The sequence below is a fragment of the Notothenia rossii genome, assembly GCF_949606895.1.
Source record: "Notothenia rossii genome assembly, chromosome: 10".
Taxonomy (NCBI): Eukaryota; Metazoa; Chordata; class Actinopteri; order Perciformes; family Nototheniidae; genus Notothenia; species Notothenia rossii.
The window spans coordinates 53,820,101-53,841,686 of NC_136908.1; the positions used below are offsets into that span (position 1 = coordinate 53,820,101).

General features: G+C 40.3%; 2 protein-coding genes across 2 annotated transcripts in view; one reads left to right on the top strand and one right to left on the bottom strand.

The window, feature by feature from the left end:
* Positions 1–4,822, bottom strand: phyh (phytanoyl-CoA 2-hydroxylase). The gene is made up of 10 exons (XM_079656060.1): positions 4,732–4,822; positions 4,168–4,449; positions 3,689–3,744; positions 2,934–3,044; positions 2,486–2,654; positions 2,141–2,222; positions 1,824–2,005; positions 1,580–1,729; positions 1,199–1,333; positions 1–612 (listed from the first exon to the last, which is right to left on the bottom strand). Exons 2-10 carry the CDS (start codon positions 4,231–4,233, stop codon positions 559–561), a joined length of 1,005 nt encoding a protein of 334 aa, XP_079512186.1. The 5' UTR covers positions 4,234–4,449; positions 4,732–4,822; the 3' UTR covers positions 1–558.
* cdk17 (cyclin dependent kinase 17) overlaps positions 4,249–21,586 on the top strand; it is a 27,299-nt gene continuing 9,961 nt past the window's right edge. Inside the window, exons 1-3 of the mRNA XM_079656050.1 lie at positions 4,249–4,358; positions 5,872–6,199; positions 19,928–20,071. Of these exons, the coding sequence (XP_079512176.1) occupies positions 19,945–20,071 (127 nt within the window). The 5' untranslated portion in view covers positions 4,249–4,358; positions 5,872–6,199; positions 19,928–19,944. The remainder of the gene's footprint in view (positions 4,359–5,871; positions 6,200–19,927; positions 20,072–21,586) is intronic.

The window sequence follows — 21,586 nt, forward strand, 5'->3', positions numbered from 1 at the left end:
TTAATAATATAGCCATCATTTTTATTATTTGTTATTAAAATATAACATTTGTCCCACAAACATGAATTCACTGAATCAACCCCACTAGAACATGTATAAGGCCTCTGTTAGTGTCCATTAAGAAGAGCTACAATTCACAGTTATATTTAAACATTTCTACTTTGATACATGTATTATTCTTACTCTCAACCCCCCTCTACCTTCATAATCACACCTTACGATTACTTTTCCTAATCACCATTAAACTCCCAGCTTCTCAGTTGTTGTGCTGTTAAATACTGTAAAGCAAGAACATCAGGTACTTTATTCTGCTTTGAACAGCGTCTCCAGTCCTTATGTCCTCTGTGAGAACAACATGCTCTACATCAAATTTCCAAATGTTAATGTAAGCCTCATTAAATCATCTAATGTCATCTAAATTAAATCAAAAGTGAGGGATTGAATGATAAGAAAAATTAGGAAACAAGATTATGACTTTGCCGCTTCTTATCCAGTCACACAATCATCAATGTGTGCTTCGTCATGACGCGGCGTTTCTTGCATCATGCGCGTGGTTCTTCACAGTGAAGTCCTCTCGCCCTGCACCAGGCGGCCTCTGAAGGCCCAGGTGTCCTGGCATTGTTAAAGGGACAGTTAGTCAATTAATCAAAACAAACCTTCTGAGTAGCTATGAAGATGTGTACATGTTACCCCATACAACTGCATTATGTAACAAGGACAATCACTCAGTTTACTAACATAGGGTTAGATATTTCTAGAGGCAAAGCCATTGCACTGAGTAACTTAAAACTAAACAATGGGGGCTTTTTTTCCCCCCACTTAGCTTTAGCCAATTTGCTTATGCTTTATTAGACACATTGGACGAATTGTAAAAATAGATCACAATGACCTGCTACTTGGTGAGCGCATTCCACTTATTTCTGGGATGGTGGATGATAACTGTGCTCCTCCTAACACTAGAAATTATGTAGTTAGGCTGAGCATTGCAAAACAAGTCTGCTAAGTGTAATTCTAACATTAAGTAGACCCTAATATCTGAGGTGTTGATGCTCTTAAGGTGGCCGATGGAAGTCATGCTGTTGCTACATATTAGCATATGGTATATAAATATCCAATCTGACTGTATCAAGTACATTCCTGTTGTGTTGTCACTTGTAAAAGGGAATGTTATAAACAAGTATGAATGTAGATGTCTGACCTGGAAGGTAATATCGTTGCCCAACGCGTACTTCCTGTTGGCGATGTCCTTCACCTCTTGCTCTATGTTTTCCTGGGTGGTTCCCTTCACATCAATGTAAAAGCAGTCAGAGCTGGCATAGTGGCAGGAGATGGCCTGGAAAAACACAATATTTACTTGCAATGTTTACAATTGCGTTATAATTAGCTTTTTGCAGCATATGACCAATCACAAACAAGACAGGTGTACAAGTGTTTCTATATTTATTCTCCTCCGTAGAGGCTCTCTCCATCCATAAGAAGGTATACAGAGCTTTTATATGCGCAGGTGAACCCTGAAGTTACCCCACTTGAACCCTGCTTTGTAGTACAGGCCACAGGTGGATTATGGGTAGTGTAGTACCTTGCGGAAGCCCTGGGTCTGGTTCATGCCTGAGCCGTGAATCAGCAGCGGATGGAAGAAGACGGTGTCGCCCTTCTCCATCTCCAGGTGCACCCTGGGATGTTGCGGGTCGTAGCCACGCACTCCATGGTACATTTTGTTCACACCGCCCTGAGGAAATACAGGAAAGTTTAGGTACCTATAGCAGGTGTTCTCATGTGTGTGTTCCTGTAGCAGTTGTTTTCTCAGGTGTGTGTTTGAGTACCTCCCACTCTGGGTAGTCGTGCTCCTTCAGCGTGCCGGTGTGTGTCCCTGGCAACACCACCAGGCAGCCGTTCTGCCTGTCCACCTTCTCCATGGCCGTCCAGGCGCAGACGATCTTGTCTGTGGGGCGGAAGGGGAAGTAGTGCAGGTCCTGGTGCATCGGGTGGCGAGACGTCTTTTTCCCTGAATCAACAGTTGATAATTGTACTGTATGAGGCTTCCTGTGATGCTTACTGATCCCAAAAGGACACTGCTGTAGCTGGTTCTCCAGATAAACAGAAACCAGATTATTGTAAATATTTTTGAATAGCTGTATACCTGCATCAGGAGGTTTGTTGATGAGCATTGTATGCATTGCCATGATGTTGGGTCCAGTGAAGCACTCCACATACTGCAGAACCTGACATGCAAAAGCACATAACAGTTTAAATTATTTCAAATTCAAGCTGCTTTTTAAAGAAAAACTGTTAATATGTCGTATTCGAATTTTGATTACATTATCATAGTAATATCTTTTTATTGGCACATTTTTTTGTTGAAGAGCTGTAATCCTCTTTCCTATAGACTGTGGGTGGGATTTCAGATATTTCCACAAGTGAGCACCATCGTCTCAACAAAGTTGTTCTATGGATCTCTGTATAATATGTGTGTGTGTTTTTATACCTCTGGTAAGTTGCAGTATCGAAACAGTTCAGGATCTTCCTGGAAATCCTGGAGTTTGGAGACCGCTCTTTGATCCTGAACAAACTCTGACTTAGCGATGGCCACGTCCCTCATCACCATCAGACCGGGAACTTTCACTTCCTGCCGACAGATCCGTTCAAACGCACTCCTAAAGAACGCAGACGCACAAGAACCTTCATGCATCGGTACTATTAAAAGATAAAGATTTGATGTGTAATGTATGCATTGCCTTTTCTTAAAGAGTACTGAAGATAGAAGGGAAATGGGAGAGATAGGGAACGACATGCAGCAAAGGGTCACTGCAGCAAGGATTGAGCCTGAGTATACCACCAGGTAAGTAATATGTCATTTCAATACAAATATACAGTATATTATTAGTTACGTCGAAAGTTCTCAATAATAGGTTCAATAAGTTTCTGATGGTCACCTGAACCTGTCGATGTCCTCTTCAGGCACCAGATTCTTGATGAGGATGAAGCCATTTTCTTCATAAGAGAGTCGCTGATCTGGGGTCAGCAGGTCGGTATCCCAGCTATATCTACCAAAGAGAGATAACAAGCAACAATATCAATGTGTGAGGAAAGGTTAGTCTGTGTGTGTGTGTAAAGAGATCTGAACCTTGATCTGTTTAGTTACACAAAGCTGCTTCTAACATGAACTGCCTTTAAAATATTTTAGAAATAGGGCTTGTTTATTTTGTTGAAGTGACTGCATCATCAGCTATTAAAATGCACATAGATAGCAGAAAAGGGAGAAATTATTTATTATTTATGTATTTGTCTGGGACGATGTCAAAACATCTGTATGGTTACAATATTTAAATACAGTTAGATGTTTTGCATTTCATATATCTCCACAATAGTGACATCGCTATGTAACACTAGGGCTTCTATTGGCTAGTGCTATGGGGCGGGACATCTCTAATTACAACAGAGCCTACCAGCTAACCAATCAGAGCAGACTGGGCTCTGGTTTCAGACAGAGGGTGAAAAGAGGTGATGCAGCACAGGCAGTATGAGAGAAATAAATAGCTTTTTGAACATTAAAGCATGTAAACATGTCACAGTAGAGGCACAAAATATAAATATTAACCTGAAAGTGAGCATAATATGTTGTCTTTAAAATTAGGGGGTAGACTACGTACTCATAACAGAGTTCATTGTATACAGTTTATGGTCCTACCTGAGTCTCTGAGGGTAGCTGGAGTTGAAGCTCAAAGCACCAGTCGTTTCAGCTCTCTGAACAAACCAGTAAAGGAAACGAGACAGCAGCAGAAACAATTGACCTTTAAGCAAAGGTAGAATATAAAGCAAATAGTCTTCCACTGACCTAAAACCAGACTATCGTTAGCCTCCTGAGTTATTCTAAGCTATTATCTCCAACAAACAGATAGATAAATAGATACATGTTTACATTTCAACCTTTAGCCTACATACTGCTAACAGCCTCGTTTAAATAATGGCGTCATTATCACAGTGCCTTTGTTATAAACGCTAAAAGACGCATTCATAAACAATGACAGTTAGCTGAAGAGAGGCCTTCAGTGGTACTCCCGTTCCCCGGTCTAGCCCACCAAAGCAGCCCACCAATAATGCTCAGTTCCCGGGTACTGTCTGCTCTGCGCAGCCCCCGGTGATCCCACACAGAGAAGAAAAGGATACGATGTCGGCAGGTGGTCGGTCAAGATGGTTGATTAGCAGTCTGAGTCTCTCCGCAGCGCGAGACATGTTGAATCGGTTTGTACCCCGGTGTGATCTGGTAAACAGCGATACGGAGCGGAGCTAGCAGGTGACCGGGCAAAGGGCAGACTGACAACAACCACTCCACCGTCACCCACTGCGCGTTATGAGAGGTCAGTAGGCTACAGAGGTGGAGGAAGACTCAGATATTGTACTTAAGTGAAAGTACCAGAGTGTAGGAATACTCTTTTACGACTAAAAGTCCTGCAATCAAAATGTTGCTCAAGTTAAAAAAGCATAAGCATCAAATATTCTTAAAGTACCAAAATTACTCATTATGCAGATTGGCCCATTACATAATAGGCTACTATATTATATATTATATATTTGTATTATAATTATTGATGCTTAATGTGTTTATCAAAGCTGGTTAAGGTGCAGCTTGTTTAAATTAGTTTATGCTGCAAGGTGGCTTGTGAATGTGACTTCCTGCAAAGTAACTTATTATATTAAATAAATGTAGTGGAGGAAAAGTACAACACTTACCTCTGAATTGTAGTGGGGTAGGTTCAAGGCTTTTATTAGTCATACTCATACGTACATAGCTGAAGTTTAGGCCTACTAGTCGTAGTAGTGGCAATACCATAGACTGTATATATAAGGGAAATACATATTGAATAAAGTAACTACAGTTTTTATCCAGCAGGTGGCGCCCCTCAAACACAATTATACTAAATGTTAGTTATGTAGTTATTAGTAATCGTTTTTGTTCTTCAGATTGGCTAATGGTAAATATATATTTTAAAGTAGGGAAGGAGAAATGAAATATTCATAACCTTCTTTTCAACTTAAAATATATTTTCTTTTTACCCACTGCTTAATTTTTACCATGGTATTGTAAATTGTAGCACATAAACAACCATCTAATAATATACATTTATTTTCAAAATTAATCGTTTGAGCATATTTTGCTTCAAGATAACTATAACATTTAAAACGAGACACATTTTTAACCTTTTTATTTTTGTCTTATAAAGTGAAAGCCCTTCTAAAAGATGAATGAAGTATTTATTGTATGGTTAGTTTTTCTTAATTAAATACTTGAATGTCCAATATTTCATTGAAGGCTGACTGGAGAAAAGGAAAAACTGCATATTGACACATTTCTACAATATTTATTGTTAGACCGCTGAAAATGTACAATGTTGCAAAGTTATGAGTTACGAGAAGCAGCATAAAGGGAAGCTATTTAAATAAAGATACCATTGTTTCGTGTATCTGCATTTCCTCCTGCTTCCCTCAGCTTCGTCAAGCTAACTAGAGTTCGCTTATTAGAGCGGAAACGGGTTGATCTCGTTTTAAAATTACACATGATATAATGTAATACTACGATGAAATAGGTATACTATAAGTTTTTTTGTTTTATATAATTGTATTCTACTGAATTATTAGTGGTTTAATTACATCACATTCACTTGCTCCAGAAAATATATTGAGATACCAAAAACTACTACTGGTAAAAACTACTACTTCGATCCATTTATGCATGTGTATGCAGCCTATAACTATCTGTATATTGTGCTTTATTGACCTATACATATTTAAATAATTATTAATTAAGGCCTCTTTTGTTTTGAGAACGTTGATCTCTTAAATTGTGATGTCATAATGGTCTTATTTTGAAAGGGAACCAGAAGTCACGCTGCGTGGTGTGTGATGTCAGCTTGCATTCCCCTCCGGTGTCGACAGAGGATCCTCCTCCAGCCTCTGTGAACTCCTCTCCCCGCCACACAAACGACATTTTGGGGGTTCGGTCTCCAGCTCTCCTTCCTCACACCCCACACATTTCCAGGTGTGTGTCGGAGGATAATACCGTTTTTATCAGAGTGTTTGGGAACGAAAGCGACCTCGGACTGAACCGTGCTCCTTCAGTGGGCGGATAAAGCGGAGGAGGGCATCCGGGCCTGGCTGCTCCGGAGAGTCGACTTCAAACGACGGAATTCACCATTTTCAGGTAAATGGCGACAAATGCATTTTTGTTGATAACACCCTGGCTGTCCGATATTGGACGCTACATTTCGGGCAGGCCACTTAGTAAGTAAATGTCAATACAGGGGAAACCTCAGCTGAAGAATATGCAGACTTTAGCTATTTTTTTGTAATTGTATCTTTATCAATTCTAAAGCTTCGGTTTGACTATGTTGTACAGCTGGTGTTGTTATGGTCGCGCCTCACATATTAAACATGACATCTCCTACAGTATGTCGCTTTATTGGGTGCCAATATTTTGGTTTGTTTACCTCATGTATTAGCAGCCAGTCTTGAGTGCCACATTTAAATGGAATTTTATGGGAGAAAAGATGATTTCTGCATCATTAGTGTCATTTATGTGCAATCAATTAACACCAATAGGTCTAATGAAGGAATTTCATTAGCATCATTCCAGAAGAAGCAGCTACAAAAAGCCTACTGTAAAGTCAAAGTATGTAATTGCACTGCAGACACACCAAAGACATGCAAATAAGCATCTTCATTGATCCCTTTTAAATAACCACAGACTCATGGTGTCAACACCAGACTCTACTTTATCACATGGATTTTGTAAATATAGTTTCATTTACCTTTCACACATTCAAACCAGCACATTAACATGTATCTCTAGCATGTGTTAAAACGGCTTCCTGATATGATTTATATATCTGTTGGAAATGCATTTAGTTTGGAATTACCCTCCTGATAGATCTTCATGCATTCAATATGATATTGCACATTCTGCTTGTTAATGAGACAAAACTATGTTTTTTTTTAGCCATCTCCAGTGTATGGTATATCCAACAGAACAAAAATACACCATCCTGTAAACTGTGAGATGAGTTGTTGTTTTCTATAATGGTTTCTTAACCACTACAATTTAAACGTGTCAAAAAAATGATCTAAAACAATTGAATACAGAATGAGTGGGCATGGCAGTTGTCAATCATTATATATTATTAGCATTATTTGATCTTTGTTTGAATCAACAACAGATAACTGTCTATAGTTACATCGACCACCAATCATCCATTTCTGCAGCAAAGCATCCATTCTAGCTTCTTTTCCACTTCCTGTTTGACCTGGATTTACTTCCACTGCCCTTCATATGTAACAACTGGTGTGTGTGTGAGCGTGTGTGAGCGTGTGAGTGTATTGACCCACATTCATATCTAGGCTGTGGGATGTGGGAGTAATGTGCCCACAGAGGGTAAAGTAGGCCGTATAGCTGCGCCTGTATTGATCTGTGTCTGCATTACGTCATATACGGTACAGCAGTGTGCTGTGAATATGTGTACGTTCACATATACACACTTTTTCTCATGGGTCTGATGGATCAGAATAGATACATTAAAGTGCCACGTGACATGTCACTGATTTGTTTTAAACGTTCTTTGGTAGGAACACATCTGGCGGAAAGCCTGGCAGATTTGTATTACTATTTTGTAAACGTTATTTATCATTACACTGACAAATAGATTGGAATTGTGATGCATTCAATGTTAGTGTGAGGCTGTCAGCTGAAGTCTTCCGTACTGTATACTCCATACTAAACTGCACGAGCCCTGTAAAAACATCGTTGCAATATATTCAAGTTATAGCCAAACATAATTGTAATATTAAGTATTAAAATGTATAATCTGAGGTTCAAAGCATTGTTGTATCCCAGCATGCTTTGCAGCAGATCTTAGTGCTATGTGGATCAGCCTCCAAAACACTGTTGCTATGGGCAACAAGGCCAGCAGTCCTCTTTTTGATCCTCCTGTTTACATAACTCCAACTTGTGCACTGTTTATTGATCCGAGAGGTATATATATGTGTGCATTTGTGGATGCGTATGAAAATGTTTGTGAGTTAACCTGTTTACATCATGTTTCATGCTTCTCAGTGTATGTGTGGGTTTGTGTTCATAGATTTGGATTATTGCTACTATACAATATTTAAGGTCTTTCCCGCCTTTTCTCATTGGCTGATAAATGATGAAACGCACTCCCTGTTTACCATATCCTGTTTCACCTGAGGACGTTACATTCAGTAGAATGTAACTCAATCTGAGATGAGAGCTTGCTAACGGCCCCTTGGGCTGTTGGGAACGTTTCTCTCTGCCACAGGGTGGGTATCATGGAGGTGAAGTAGTAATTATTGGCTTTTTTGGGGTCTGACTAATTCTAGGGATCCAGAAGGAATACAATTAGAGTGGGCCGGGTGCAGCAAGAACACACAATTACACAAGTTCATAGACATATTAACACACACACACACACACACACACACACACACACACACACACACACACACACACACACACACACACACACACACACACACACACACACACACACACACACACACACACACACACACACACACACACACACACACACACACACACACACCTAAAAATAAATTGACCTGCAGGTCATTCATTACTTTCCTTCATGTGGTGAGCACTCACTGTAAAATCCAGTGGTGTCGTGTCACAGTAAAGATGCTGAAATATTTATCACACACACACGCACACGCACGCACACACGCACACACACACACACACACTTCCCCTAACCCGATGAACCCAAACTAACCTTACTTTAAACCTAAAATTGACTTAATCAACAATCATAGGTTATAAAAGGAGGTTTTAATGTGCACACAAACTTAAAAGACAAATACACAGTGGCACGGTGTGAGTGCCAGATACAGTCAACTGTGAATCTGACGCTCGGTACATCCCGTCCTACACAACTCTCACCATCTGCCTGCTCCTCTCAAACTATTCTTGCAAGCCGTCTCACAGACAATTCAATTCTTATTGGGCTCTTATTCAGTTTGAACCTCAGCTGTGGGATTTCATGAAGGACACTGTAACTTTAAACTCCAGTTTCAGTAAAAACTTAATTATTTTCCTTTTTAATATTAAGTAAAAGTCTCTGTTTTCCCCGGCTGGTTAATCAATGCCTGGCAGACAGGCGCTTTCTAGAATCAGTGCCAACAAACAGTCGTGAAAATTGAAACACTATCGAAGCCCAGAGAGAAAAGGCAGTCCTTGTTGCTTGTTAACTAAGCCATTAGAAATACATTTTACAGAAGTAATTGCTCGATGTATCCCTCATTCATCTGAGGTTTTATTTCTCCCAAGCTCTTCACTGTCCTAAGCATCTCATTCATCTTTTTCTGAAGGGTCAGACCAATTCCAGGGAAGGGTTGTTTAGTACGCTTGCACACACTTATAATCTGGTTTAATCAGATTAAGGCAACCTGTGCAGTGATAGCAGTTGTAGTTCAGAAGACTCAGGACACCTACCTCGGGAAGTCCCAAATTTGGTTTGATCCAAACTAAAAGGGCCAATGTGAAACCTCCCCTGACATTGGCCTGGACCAAACAGTGTAGCCTTGTTCCGCAAACGGGGTCTCTGTGGGGATAAAATTGAGCCGTGGTTTGCTTCAATCTATTTTTGGCTGATTGATCGGAAGTTTTTCCAGTAAGAAGATAACCGTCTATTGGAAGAACACGGCTGCCATTATCACATAGCACCAAAGATAGGAAGTAGATAAAAGCCTTCCTTCATAAATGTTGCAGTGCGGCCAGAAATAGAAAAAAACCTACATACGTTTCTTGACTGTCAGCTGCAGAGAAAAGGAAAGGTGGCAGGTTTGTGGTTTCCGATATGGTCTGTTGTTGGGTGTGAAAAGTGATTTTAATAATGGCAAAACAGATTTAAAGGTCCCATGTCATGGCCATTTCTACTGATCATAATTCCATTGTTGAGGTCTACTAGAATAGATTTGTATTGTGCAATTTTCCAAACTCACATTGGTTTCTCATACTGCATCTCTGTATAGTATGTGTATTCACTCTCTGTCCTAAACGTCTTGTTGGAGGTCCTGCGCCCCTCCCCCCCCCCCCCCCCCCCTCCCTATGAGACCACTGTGTTCTGATTGGTCAGCTCGTCCACTATGTTCTGATGAGTCCACTACCGTTACAGCGGAACATCAGTGATTATGTGTTACAAGGGCGTTAGCAACCAGAAAATGACACCAGTAATAACAAACAGATGAGAATGCTGCGTGGGGTCTAGGTGCTGTGTCGGCGGGATGTTGCGCGGCTCACTGCCGCGAGGAGCGGACAGTGTGAGCTTCATATCCTGCTTGCTGCGTGGGGTCTGCGAGACAGCGAGACATCGTGAATGGACGCGGGAAGGGGGGGGTGCTGAGGGGGCTGCAGCACCCCCATCTACGAGGCTCCACTAGCACCCCCAAAAGCCCCAGGGTCAATGGAGATGGAGACTGTGTTCAAAGGAGGTGCAGGGCCTGAGAAAGAGGATACACGCTGGAAAAATATAAAGCAGACAGAAGAGGAGGAGAGGTAATAATAGAGGGAGAGAGGTTAAAGTCCGGTTGCTGTGTCGGGGCCGGACGACCATCGTTGTCGCTTGGTTTAGTGGAGTGCATTTAAAGCTTATGGCAACTGTGGATAAAACCAAAGGGCAGCTAGGTCATTGTTCATGCAGCTTTTCAAGTAAAATCATGAAAGTTGTCAGTATTTGGCTGAATTTCCTTTATTCATAGGCTTATTTTAATCAGACTGAGAGACATTTCTGTGGGAAAGCAATAAACATTTTGTGTTTGTGTCATCATAAGCTTGTTCATTTTCCCATCTCTCTCCACTGGAATGTGCCATCTCCAGCTGTGTGTTTGGATTCACCAACCAAACATCCATACAGGAAAACACACATTCTTGTGAGGTGTGTGTTTGTGCGTTGAACAGACAGGAAAGTTCTAGTTAACCCTAGTCTCGTGTTGATGTAATGAAACAGACAGAGGAAGGTGTAGCTTCTTAAACACTATCGTCGTTAATGTGTTGACTTCTGCAATAATTTGATTGACAATTTAATCCATCCAATCACACGCTAATTATTTTTGGGAGTGTGTGCCCTTTTCCAAACAGTTTACAATGGCGGCTTCTCAGATGGTTTCTGTGTGTCACTACCCAATCTGCACCCCTGCCCGATCTGCACTGCGCATGTGCGAGATGGTCCGCCATATTTGACAACTACATAAGGCAACTCTAATAAGACACTTGACACAGTGGCGTTTGGCAAAGCAGAAAAATAACACTCAAAAAAACCGACAATATTAATCTGAACGAGAGAGATGAGTTGTTTTCATTACAACGTGACTTCACTATTATTTAACAACTCCTTTTATTGGGTCATTTTATTGGGTTAAGTACATTGTCAGAATAAGTGAGAAATGGATTTAACTTCTGTTAGACAGCTATCATACTGAAGAAATATTGACTGTGAATGTATGCAATATGTATGACATTCATGATTTATATTTAATTACATTAACTGTGAATGTCCTTCATTTTATTTCAAATAAAAATAAAATAACAAAATATTTTTGTATAGATATTTGAGACGTTTATGACATGCATGATGCAAATCGGGCAGCCGTCTAGACGTCAAAATGTCCTATTTGAGTTGCCGTATGGAGTTGTCCAATATGGCGGACCATCTTGCACATGCACAGTGCAGATCGGGCAGGTGTGCAGATCGGGTAGTGACACTGTGTAAACCAAGCCTCCAGGAAGAGCGCAGGCCATTGAAGCTAATTGTTCTGTAGTGCCCAAAAGGTGGTACTACACTTACGTTGTAGCTTGAGACGTCATTAAGGACCAAAAAAACGATTTTCCATTGACTAACATTGAGAAAAAGGGCATCTGTAAATTTCCCTTTCCATTGATTTGACTGACCAAGAGGCGGGGCTTATGAAAACTCAAGTTCTTTGCTCTTTGGTTCCACAGTCGGGAACTTTTTTGAATCTACAGCCACTCAATTTTGGGCTTCATGCGCCACTGTGCAACTCTCATAGGAATAAAACGGAACCCAGCCTCGGATGCTATATCGAGTTCTCTTTAAACATCCATGGTGTGAACATCTGGTTGCATGTCTATATCCAAACATTAAAAGCATGCACATACTTCAATGAGCTGACCTGTTACATATGATGAAGCTATACACGCAGTTAGGGTTAGGGTTATACAGTTACGATGAGGTAAAAGATGCAGCATCTCACAACAGCTGTTCCTGCTGCAGATACCTAACAGTCAAGTATGATAATCAATCACCAAGCTGACGTTACGATGGACCATCACATTTAGCACCAGAAATGGACACATGGATGATTCTGGTGTCTTTTGTTGAACAATAAGACTTACTTCTTTCTGTAGAAACACATGAAACCATTTTCACTTGTTCCTGTTTTGTTTCATGGTCATTGAAAACATCCTTATCAACAAGTAGTTACAAGCCTATTTCAGTTCACCCACTGGGCCAGTCATGCTGAAGCCCTTTTTTAGTTCCTCTCAAGACAAACAAAGGGTCTTTCAGTGGAAGGCGCCCACTGCAGCGGGCAGTAGCACTGATGCTCTGTTTGTGTGTGTTCTCATCGCTGCACAAACACATGCTTGTGACTGTACCCGCTAGGGCTCAGCTGAAATGGGTGCTTGAAGGCTGATCAGAGTATTAAAGGTCCCATGTCATGCTTTTCCGGTTATTAACCGTCCCCTTGTGTGTTATGAAGGTTTTTATGCATGTAAACGGTCTGCAGAGTCAAAACCCTCAAAGTACACCGTGTAGCGATTAAAACTCTAACACAGAAAATACCTCCCCAAAACGCCTCGTTGGAGATACGTCACTGTCCATTGATTCTTCCAGGTACCGCATGATGTCATGCGTTACCCGGAACCAAATGGACCAATCCGTGGAGCCGTTACGTTACGTCCGCGGAGCCGTTACGTTAAGCCCCCGCTGATTGGTCCAAATTGACCAATCCACGGACTTCCTCAGCTGATCTCTCCTCCCTGGCTACAGGCTGATAACAGACAGTTGGGATCGCGGCTAAATTCTCTCTGCAGACCCATTCTCACAGCGTTAATCAACCTTTTTCTTACTCAATATCAAGCCACACTTATTGTTTTTACATCGGCTGTGACTTTGTGTGTGCTCAGGGTAAGTTTGGCTGTGTTCCGCTGTTGCTAAACAAGGAAGCCACACCTCCATGGAGCTCAGCGCGATTCACAACGTCCCGACCAATCAGAGCACACTGTGCTCACAGGGAGGGTGGGGGCTGGAGCTATTGGAGCTACAACGAGCCGTTAAAGGCAGAGAGTGAAATTCAGTGAATACACTTAGTTTACAGAGATGCTGTATGAGAAACCAAAGTGATTTTGGAAAATTGCACAATATAAATCTATTCTAGTAGACCTCAACAATGGAATTATGATCAGTGGAAATGGCCATGACATGGGACCTTTAACATTTCCGATATGAGGCTGAAGATATTTTGGGGTGATATACTGAAATCTTTGCGCTGAAAATGCCTCTGAGCACGTAATCTAGACACACAAAGGACATGGGAAATATCAGGAAATATGTATTCACTTATTTGATTAAGAGGTTTCGCCATGACCGGTTACATACATACGTCTAGGTTTTTATAACAGAATCGGTTAAAATTGTAGAAGTTACGATATTTACCTTGTCCTAGTTTAGTGGGAATGCTGATACAGCACTATCTGTTCTTCGACGCACAAAATTCTTTATTATTCCACCGGGTTATTTTGTACCTCTTCTTCTCCAACATTCCACATCGCAGAAACTCCGTTCAAACATCAACATGTTCAGCTCGGTCGGGAATCGATTGCTATTACTTTTCTCATTCATAACTTTCATAATTCCAGAGATACATCCCATAATTCATCAAATTTTTACAGCTTGAAATTCGCCTTCATATATATTTTTAAACCTGCCATAATTCCCAAACCCTACACCCCTGAGACATTATTTTTCATGAGAAATGTAGGAAAACATCTCGTAGCTTGAAAAAGGAAAACAAATGAAGCAAACAAATTAAACAAAATGCATCTTGAGGGCATGAAGTGACAAAAACTTTCAACATGTCTCCATTAAACCCCATTGTAAGTTCAGCCTCATCTTTCCCCACCACAGCAGCCGCACATCTTTTAGTTAATCTGCCAAAAAGGCCACATTATTAACCCGAAAGTACACAAAAAGCACACTTCAGATGCTCAGAGTTCTTGAGATGCTTCACGCTTTGAAATTTCACCGATATCTGTTACGGTTCTTAAACAAAACGTTCACATGTAAGAGGCTTATCTCTCATTCAGAACAATGAAAATGCTCTCCTCTCACTGATTACTGCATATCACCATGGAAACCTTTGATCTCTGGACACGTCGTTAGCTCAAATATAAACACCTGTGTCATAGAACACGATGATGTCATAACTCCAACTGACATGCTCAGAGCAGCAGACTTCAGATAATGGTTAATGGTCCAGCCTTCAACATGTAGTGTTAGTAGCTGTGTCCCAATTCAGCGGCCGCATCCTCCTGAGGATGCATTCGGAGACCGCATACGTCACTTCCGCCAAACGAAGGCTGTCCCAATTTTAAAAAAAGACAAGACTCCTCCGAATGCGGCCCGCAAATGCAGCCTTCTTTCCCCAGATTTAGAGGATACATCTGATGCACACTCCGCCGTGTACCCTATCCCAGGATGCAACGGGTGACGGTGACGAATGAGTTTTAAAAAAATATATGGCTTGTAACGTCCCATCAACGGCTACAACGGTTTCAGCTGGATTAGTTTTTAAATGTACTCACCCAAATAGTAAACGACATGAAAGAAAAGTAAACCTATTTAATTTGTGTATTTAAATATACGGGCAATTGGAGATGTCTTCTTTATATTACATACATAAAATAATATGAAGTGAAAATATTTCTAAACCCTGTTTGGTTTTCATATATTGTTGGGATTCATTATAAAGCTAATTTATTTATTTAACTGCTTTTGTTATACAAATCTTACTGCAACAATTTTGTTTTGATAGGGAGCAAGGAGCAGACTGCGCAATTTATCCAGATGCGCGGGGAGAATGAAGCCCTCTTCACGGGGGGCCTGTTGCGACCTCGGGAAAATAATTTAAACATATTATATAACACCAAAATAAGTAAAGCTAGATCTGACTCCATATTGAACAGTTTTGAAAACAGTTTGAAAATATTTTGCCTATTGTCAGAAATTATTACCGGCACTTGTGACTGCAGCTGGTTGCTAGGTGACGGGGGCGGGAAAATGTAGGGGTAACTGCCGGTGACGTACAAGGACATGCTCCTTAGACTGTCTCATTTCGCAGTCCGCGGAGGACCCAGCCTCTGAATTGGGACGCAGCAAGTGAGTTTTTCCTCAAAAGCTGTTGCCATGGCAACGCATCCCTCCCCGTAAAACACGATATTGCTATAACTCCTATTAAAATGTTCATAAAGTGCTCAAACTTCACGTGTGCTAACAATCCAGCCGTGAAGACATCTATTTGACAGTTTTAAGATTTATTCAAATGCCGTTGCCTTGGCAACACAATGCTCACTATGAAACACGGTTTTCTCACAACTTCAGTACAAATGCTCGAAATGTCCCAAAACTTTACAAGTTTGGTAACGATGCAGCCATCAACACATCTAAGCGTATTATGGAGGGTCATCAAATGCCGTTGCCATGGCGACAGATCATTCGCCATCAAGTAAGTTCAAAAGTTTGCAGTTCAAATATTCTGCTGCTTTTCCAAGCTTTTTTACTTTCTTTTCTTCTCTCATCACACATTCAAGCCCCCAGTGTTCATGTATCATTTCAATCTAAATTAAATTCTTCACTTTCATCTTACACATTACATTTCAGCATAGCAATTCAGCGCCAGCTTTTCAGCATAAAGCATTCCCACTAGCAATTTCTTCAGGAATTGTATTCTCTAGTTCCTGGACGTTGCCCTGTGAAAAAAAATTCCTGAGTCACAATGTTTTTTGTGTGGAAGAGCCGTAAAACTGTCAGTGAGTTGCATCCTTGTATTTGCCAAAAAGTGCCTTTCAATCAGCATTTTTTGAGCATTTTTGGATATGTGACGCCACCATAACAAATGCCTTGGTGCCAAGTGCAGGCCAAAACTCAAGTGGTGATATATACTTGTCTTTCAATTCAATTCAATTCAAAACCTTTATTTATTCAGGTGAAAACCCATTGAGATCATTGACCTCTTTTTCAATGGTAACCTGCTCATATACAAGGTTTCTTTTGAGTTACATAATGATGGTTTCAATTATTTATTTAGTAAAAAGTACGAGTAGTGGGCGAATGTACATTAACGTTATCATGATCTGTTGTAATCTTGAATAGACCCAATTGTTTGAAGGACATTTTTCACGGCAATATAAGATAGATGTTAGAGTCATCATATTTCACAATCCCTCTGATATTGTCCACATTTGTTTTATTTAAGCAGGCTTTACAGTTGTGGATATTCCTCCACCCTGCAGGCTTTTGGGGGGTGACACCCTCAGCGGCTCCTGGTCTTTGAAGTCTTTGTAGTGTTGTATATAATTAAGGAAAGAAGGTGGTGCTTTGATTGAAATGTATACCTTCTGTTACGGCTGCTGCCTTCCTGGTCGTCTTAACTGTGTTAATCTGTGTGATATGTAAATGAGCTGTGGGGTTGCCCTGAGGTCATTGGCTGCCATCTCCTGGTCCGCCCCTGAAGATTGTGATTGGAGCACGCCGGGCCCGACGCACTCCAATCGCAGCGCACAGCCGGCGCACACCTGCTGGAGATGACTACAAAGTCTGGGGACAATCATCACTCTGGAGGCTCTGCTGTGTGAGCGGATGCCTCTCGCTTGTTGCTCTCGTTTGTGTGCAAATGTGTAAACAGTGGTTAACTTGTGTGGTTCGTGTTGAACAGTGTTATTGTGAGTAGTTGTGCCTCGATTAGGTTAGTATTGTTTGGTTAGTATTGTGTGATAGTTGTACTTTGCCTCAGCTGTGTTTTTTTACCACTTTGACAGTGAGGGTTTTAGTTTCTATTTAGTTCGTTATTACCTATTTCTTTGTATGTAAACAGGCTCCTTTTGTTAGAGTCCTTTCTTTGTTTACATTTAAGCGTCTTTGAGTTTCATGAAAAGCGCTATAGAAGTCCCATGTATTATTATTATTTGTTTGTTTCTTAGTTAAGTCAGCGCCCTTTTGTTTGTTCAGGCTGTGTGCCTTCCGTTTTGTTTACCTCTGCTATTTAAAATAAACCCTTTATAATTTTACCAATTCCAACTGGTGTGTGTTGCATTTCCTCATCCCTAGTAACACCTTCAAATAGGGGAAACTCTATGTGATTGCAGGGATGTAGGTCAGCCGGAGGCAGTAAAAACATTATGTTCACCTGTGATCATAAAACCAGACATTTGTCACTCAGGAAGAATCAAAAGAAAGCACCGGTGCAAGTTCAGGTTTCGCCTTGTAGCATTTAATTCAACCACTTTGATGATCATACTGTATTATTCCCTTTCAAAGGAAACTGTGATTTCCCTTTTGTGGTCTAGGTGGATCTTTAAAAACAGTTTAACAATTGATATAGTTTAATTATTTAAAATAGCTAAGTAATATACTAACAATGCTGGCTAAAGTAGTTTTTCTTTTGAAGCAGAGAGCTAAAGTTAAGTTTTTTTAAAGTTAAATTAAACCAGAAGTTCAAAATAATCCAAAAGGCGGGATTCAGCTATGAAAGAGTATAAGAGCCACTGAAAACAAAATAATAATAATAATAATAATAATAATAATAATAAAGTCATAATATTCAGAGAAATAAGTTACACTTCAATAAGTCACTCAGAGTCATGTGGACTTCCTGCTGTATGTCTGACAGCTCTTTGTCGCTGACAGACTTATCAATGGGAAGTTGAAGCGTTTCAGAAATGGAGAAGGGAATGTTGCTAATGGTTTAGCCTCGTGAGCTAACGTTAGCCTCACGTTAATGTCACAGTTGAAGTGGCTTAGCAGTTAGCGCGTGAAATACCTGCACCGAACAGCCTTTAATGTCTCTCTCCCTCTGTCCCTCTCTCTCTCTCTCTCTCTCTCTCACTCTCTCTCACTCTCTCTCTCTCTCTCTCTCTCTCTCGGCATCACTGTACATTCCTGCAGTCACTCTGGTGATTTCATGGCCCTTAACCAAACACAAAGACTCTGTTATGGCTCTGAAATAATTCTCTCTTTCTCTCCCATTCCTTCTCTCCCTTGTCATCTATTTCTTCCTCTTCATATTCACACTTTCACCCACACATCCTGTGTTTGTGAGTGTGTGTGTGATGCTGAAAAAGAGTGTGACAGTTCTTCCTCTTTTTGTCTATCGATGTTTGCGCTGCTTTTCACAAATACATACATTAGGATACTGTAAGAAAGAATGGCCATATATTTAAGAATTTTGGAAAACTGTCATATTATCAAGAACACACCATCATATGCATTAAGTCTCGGCAACAAAAATGTATAATTTTGTGTAGTTATGCTACTTCCTGTTTCAGTTTACGCTGTTACATTGAAGTTTAAGATAGATTACAACACTGCCTTAAACACAACACCAAAGGGAACACTGCTGCCACAAATTATCCTTTTAAAAAAAGAAAAAGGCAAGTTATTTTTGAGAATCAAAAACATTTCATGATACATGTTTCTTACACACACAAAACACTAACTCTAACCCAAACTGAGGGACACATTATTAAAACAGCATCACCAAATAACTATCTTTAAACACACACACACACACACACACACACACACACACACACACACACACACACACACACACACACACACACACACACACACACACACACACACACACACACATTACATGTATCTCTTTGTTAAGATAAAACTAGGCTCTGTTACACTCCTCTGTAAGGGAGACAAAGAGAGCTTATCTCCCTGTGAGTGTGTGTTAGTGATGGAGAGTCTGTGTGTGTGTGTGTTGTGTTTTTTCTCCAATGTACTCATTTAATTTGGCATTGGAATTTCTTACGAGCTGCAAGCTGATAGCTTAATATGTGTATGAGTGTGTTCCTTGGCGTGTGTGTGTGCTGTAAGGGCCAGCATGACATACTTCCGCTTTAAAAATGTCCACACAGAGGTTAGTGGACGGCAAAACAAACACACTTTGTGGAGAAGAAGGCAATATTTTTGAAAAGTGCATTAAATAATTCAAAATGGTACTTTAGTGTGTGTTTGTGTGTGTACTAACATCCTTCAGATAGACTGTAAAATAGGAGAGATGGTGTCGGCAGGGGTCAGTTAGCTTTGCGCTGAGTGCAGGGTGGGATGGGTGGAGTATTTTTTGCTGCTGCTTCCCTTTGTACACACACACACACACACACACACACACACACACACATACACACACACACACTTGCACAGGCCGCTAACACAGCGACACAATGAGCAGGGCCTGGTTGGAGCAAGGTGTTTCCTGTGACCTGAATGACTGCTGCGTCACCACAAACAACACTTATGTGAGTTTGCAGAAGTGGATGTGTGTGTGTCTGCTAACAGATTTGACTCTCTACTCCTTCAATTTGCCTTCATTTATTTCTCCTTGTATGAATGTGTGAATGTGAGTGTAATGTTCATCCTTTATTCATGTATTCCAGCGTTTGTGCAGTGAATGAATATTAGATTAAAAGCAGCTCTACATTATTCATGAGCTGAGATATTTTGGATTGTACAGAGACGTCCTGAATCCCACTCCTGCTTTTTCAGTCCATTTACTGAGCCTTGATGTTATTTATGCGTTTGTGTGTGTCCCACAGGCTGCACTTGCCCTGCTATGGAAAAGATGAAGAGAATAAAGAAGCGCCTTTCGTTAACTCTGCGCTCCAGTCAGACCATCGACGAGTCTCTGTCTGAGCTGGCCGAGCAGATGACCATCGAGGACGGCGGCACCAAGGACAATGGTAAGAAATCAATGGATCTGGTATGCATTTTGAAAACAAGTCTGGATAAGAAAGAAATTGTATACACAGGATGGACATTTTTGCTTAGAGTCTCTGGTGTATTCCAAGCAGCTTATTTTAATGTAGTTCTTTTTTATTTCTTTTTTATAATTTGTATACATATATATTATTTTATTATTATACTATTTATTTTATGTATTGTTATTTCTGTGTTATTTTTTCATTCATTTTTTTTATTTGTATTATCTTTATTCATATATATTTTATATATATATTTTTGTAAATGGTATTATTCGGGTGTATTTTTATTTTTGGGATGTATTTTTATATACATAAATAATTTGTTATTATTGTTATAGTATTTTAATTTATTATTATTTGGGTGTTTTATTTTTATTTAATTTATTTTTATTTTCCTTTTGTGTAACTTGGAAAACAAACAAAAATGGAGGGCAAAGCATGTTAAAAACGAATTTGCCCTTCCTTTAAAAAGCTACAACCAATGTTCTCCAATATTGACCCCGTATGAGGATGTCATTTGTCTGTCATAGCCAGTGTTGTGCTAGTTACTGAAAACCAGTCACTAGTTACCATTACTTACTAGTTACTTCATTTCAAAAGTAACTCAGTTACTTTACTGATTACTTACATCAAAAAGTAATGCGTTAACAGTAACGCATAAGTTACTTAAAAAAAGGGCTCCCATTAATGCCCTTATAGCCCTCATTTCAGTACTGTTATTGCATTGGAGAATAATACAATCTGTTGATCAAGAAGTAGCAATAGAAATAGTAGAAATAGCCTGCATGTGTTCTACAACATACCGTGCAATGGCTTTATCAACTTTTCCCTGGCTAGCAGTCCCTCGGTTAAAATCCAGCCGCTGCTGCTTAGGTGGAGGTGGAGTGGCGTCAGATGACTCTGGGTCTGTGGTTTTAGCTACTAGCTTCGTCCCAGCATGTTGTTTCTGCAGATGTTTCAACAGATTTGAATTGCTGTTTTGGGCAGTAGATCGGATCTTTGACCCGCCAAGACACAACTTACATTTAACTAAAACGTTCTTTTCTTTGTGCTCGACAAAAGTGAAATAGTGAGAATATCTCCAGGCGGAGAAACTCGACTTGAGCTCCGCCATGATAGTCTTGTTAGTAAACACAAACACGCCCACAGCGTGTCTCCGCATGTGACACAGGAAGTATCTAAGTACATTTACTCAAGTACTTAAGTACAGTTCTCATCTCTGTTCGCCTCGCTGTTGGCGCCGCTCACCAACGTCTGGGCGCCGAGACTATATAAAAAAAAGAACGGAGTAACGCACCATGTAGTAACGGTAACTGAGTTACTGAATTAAAAAAATAATGAGTTAAAGTACTAGTTACTGCCAAAAATAACGGCGTTACAGTCCCAACACTGGTCATAGCGGGGAAGCAGCTACAGGACAAAGAAGGAAAGAGTGCAAATCTAAATATTAAACGAGAGCAATGACACATCTTTAAACTCAATTCTTGTGTACGT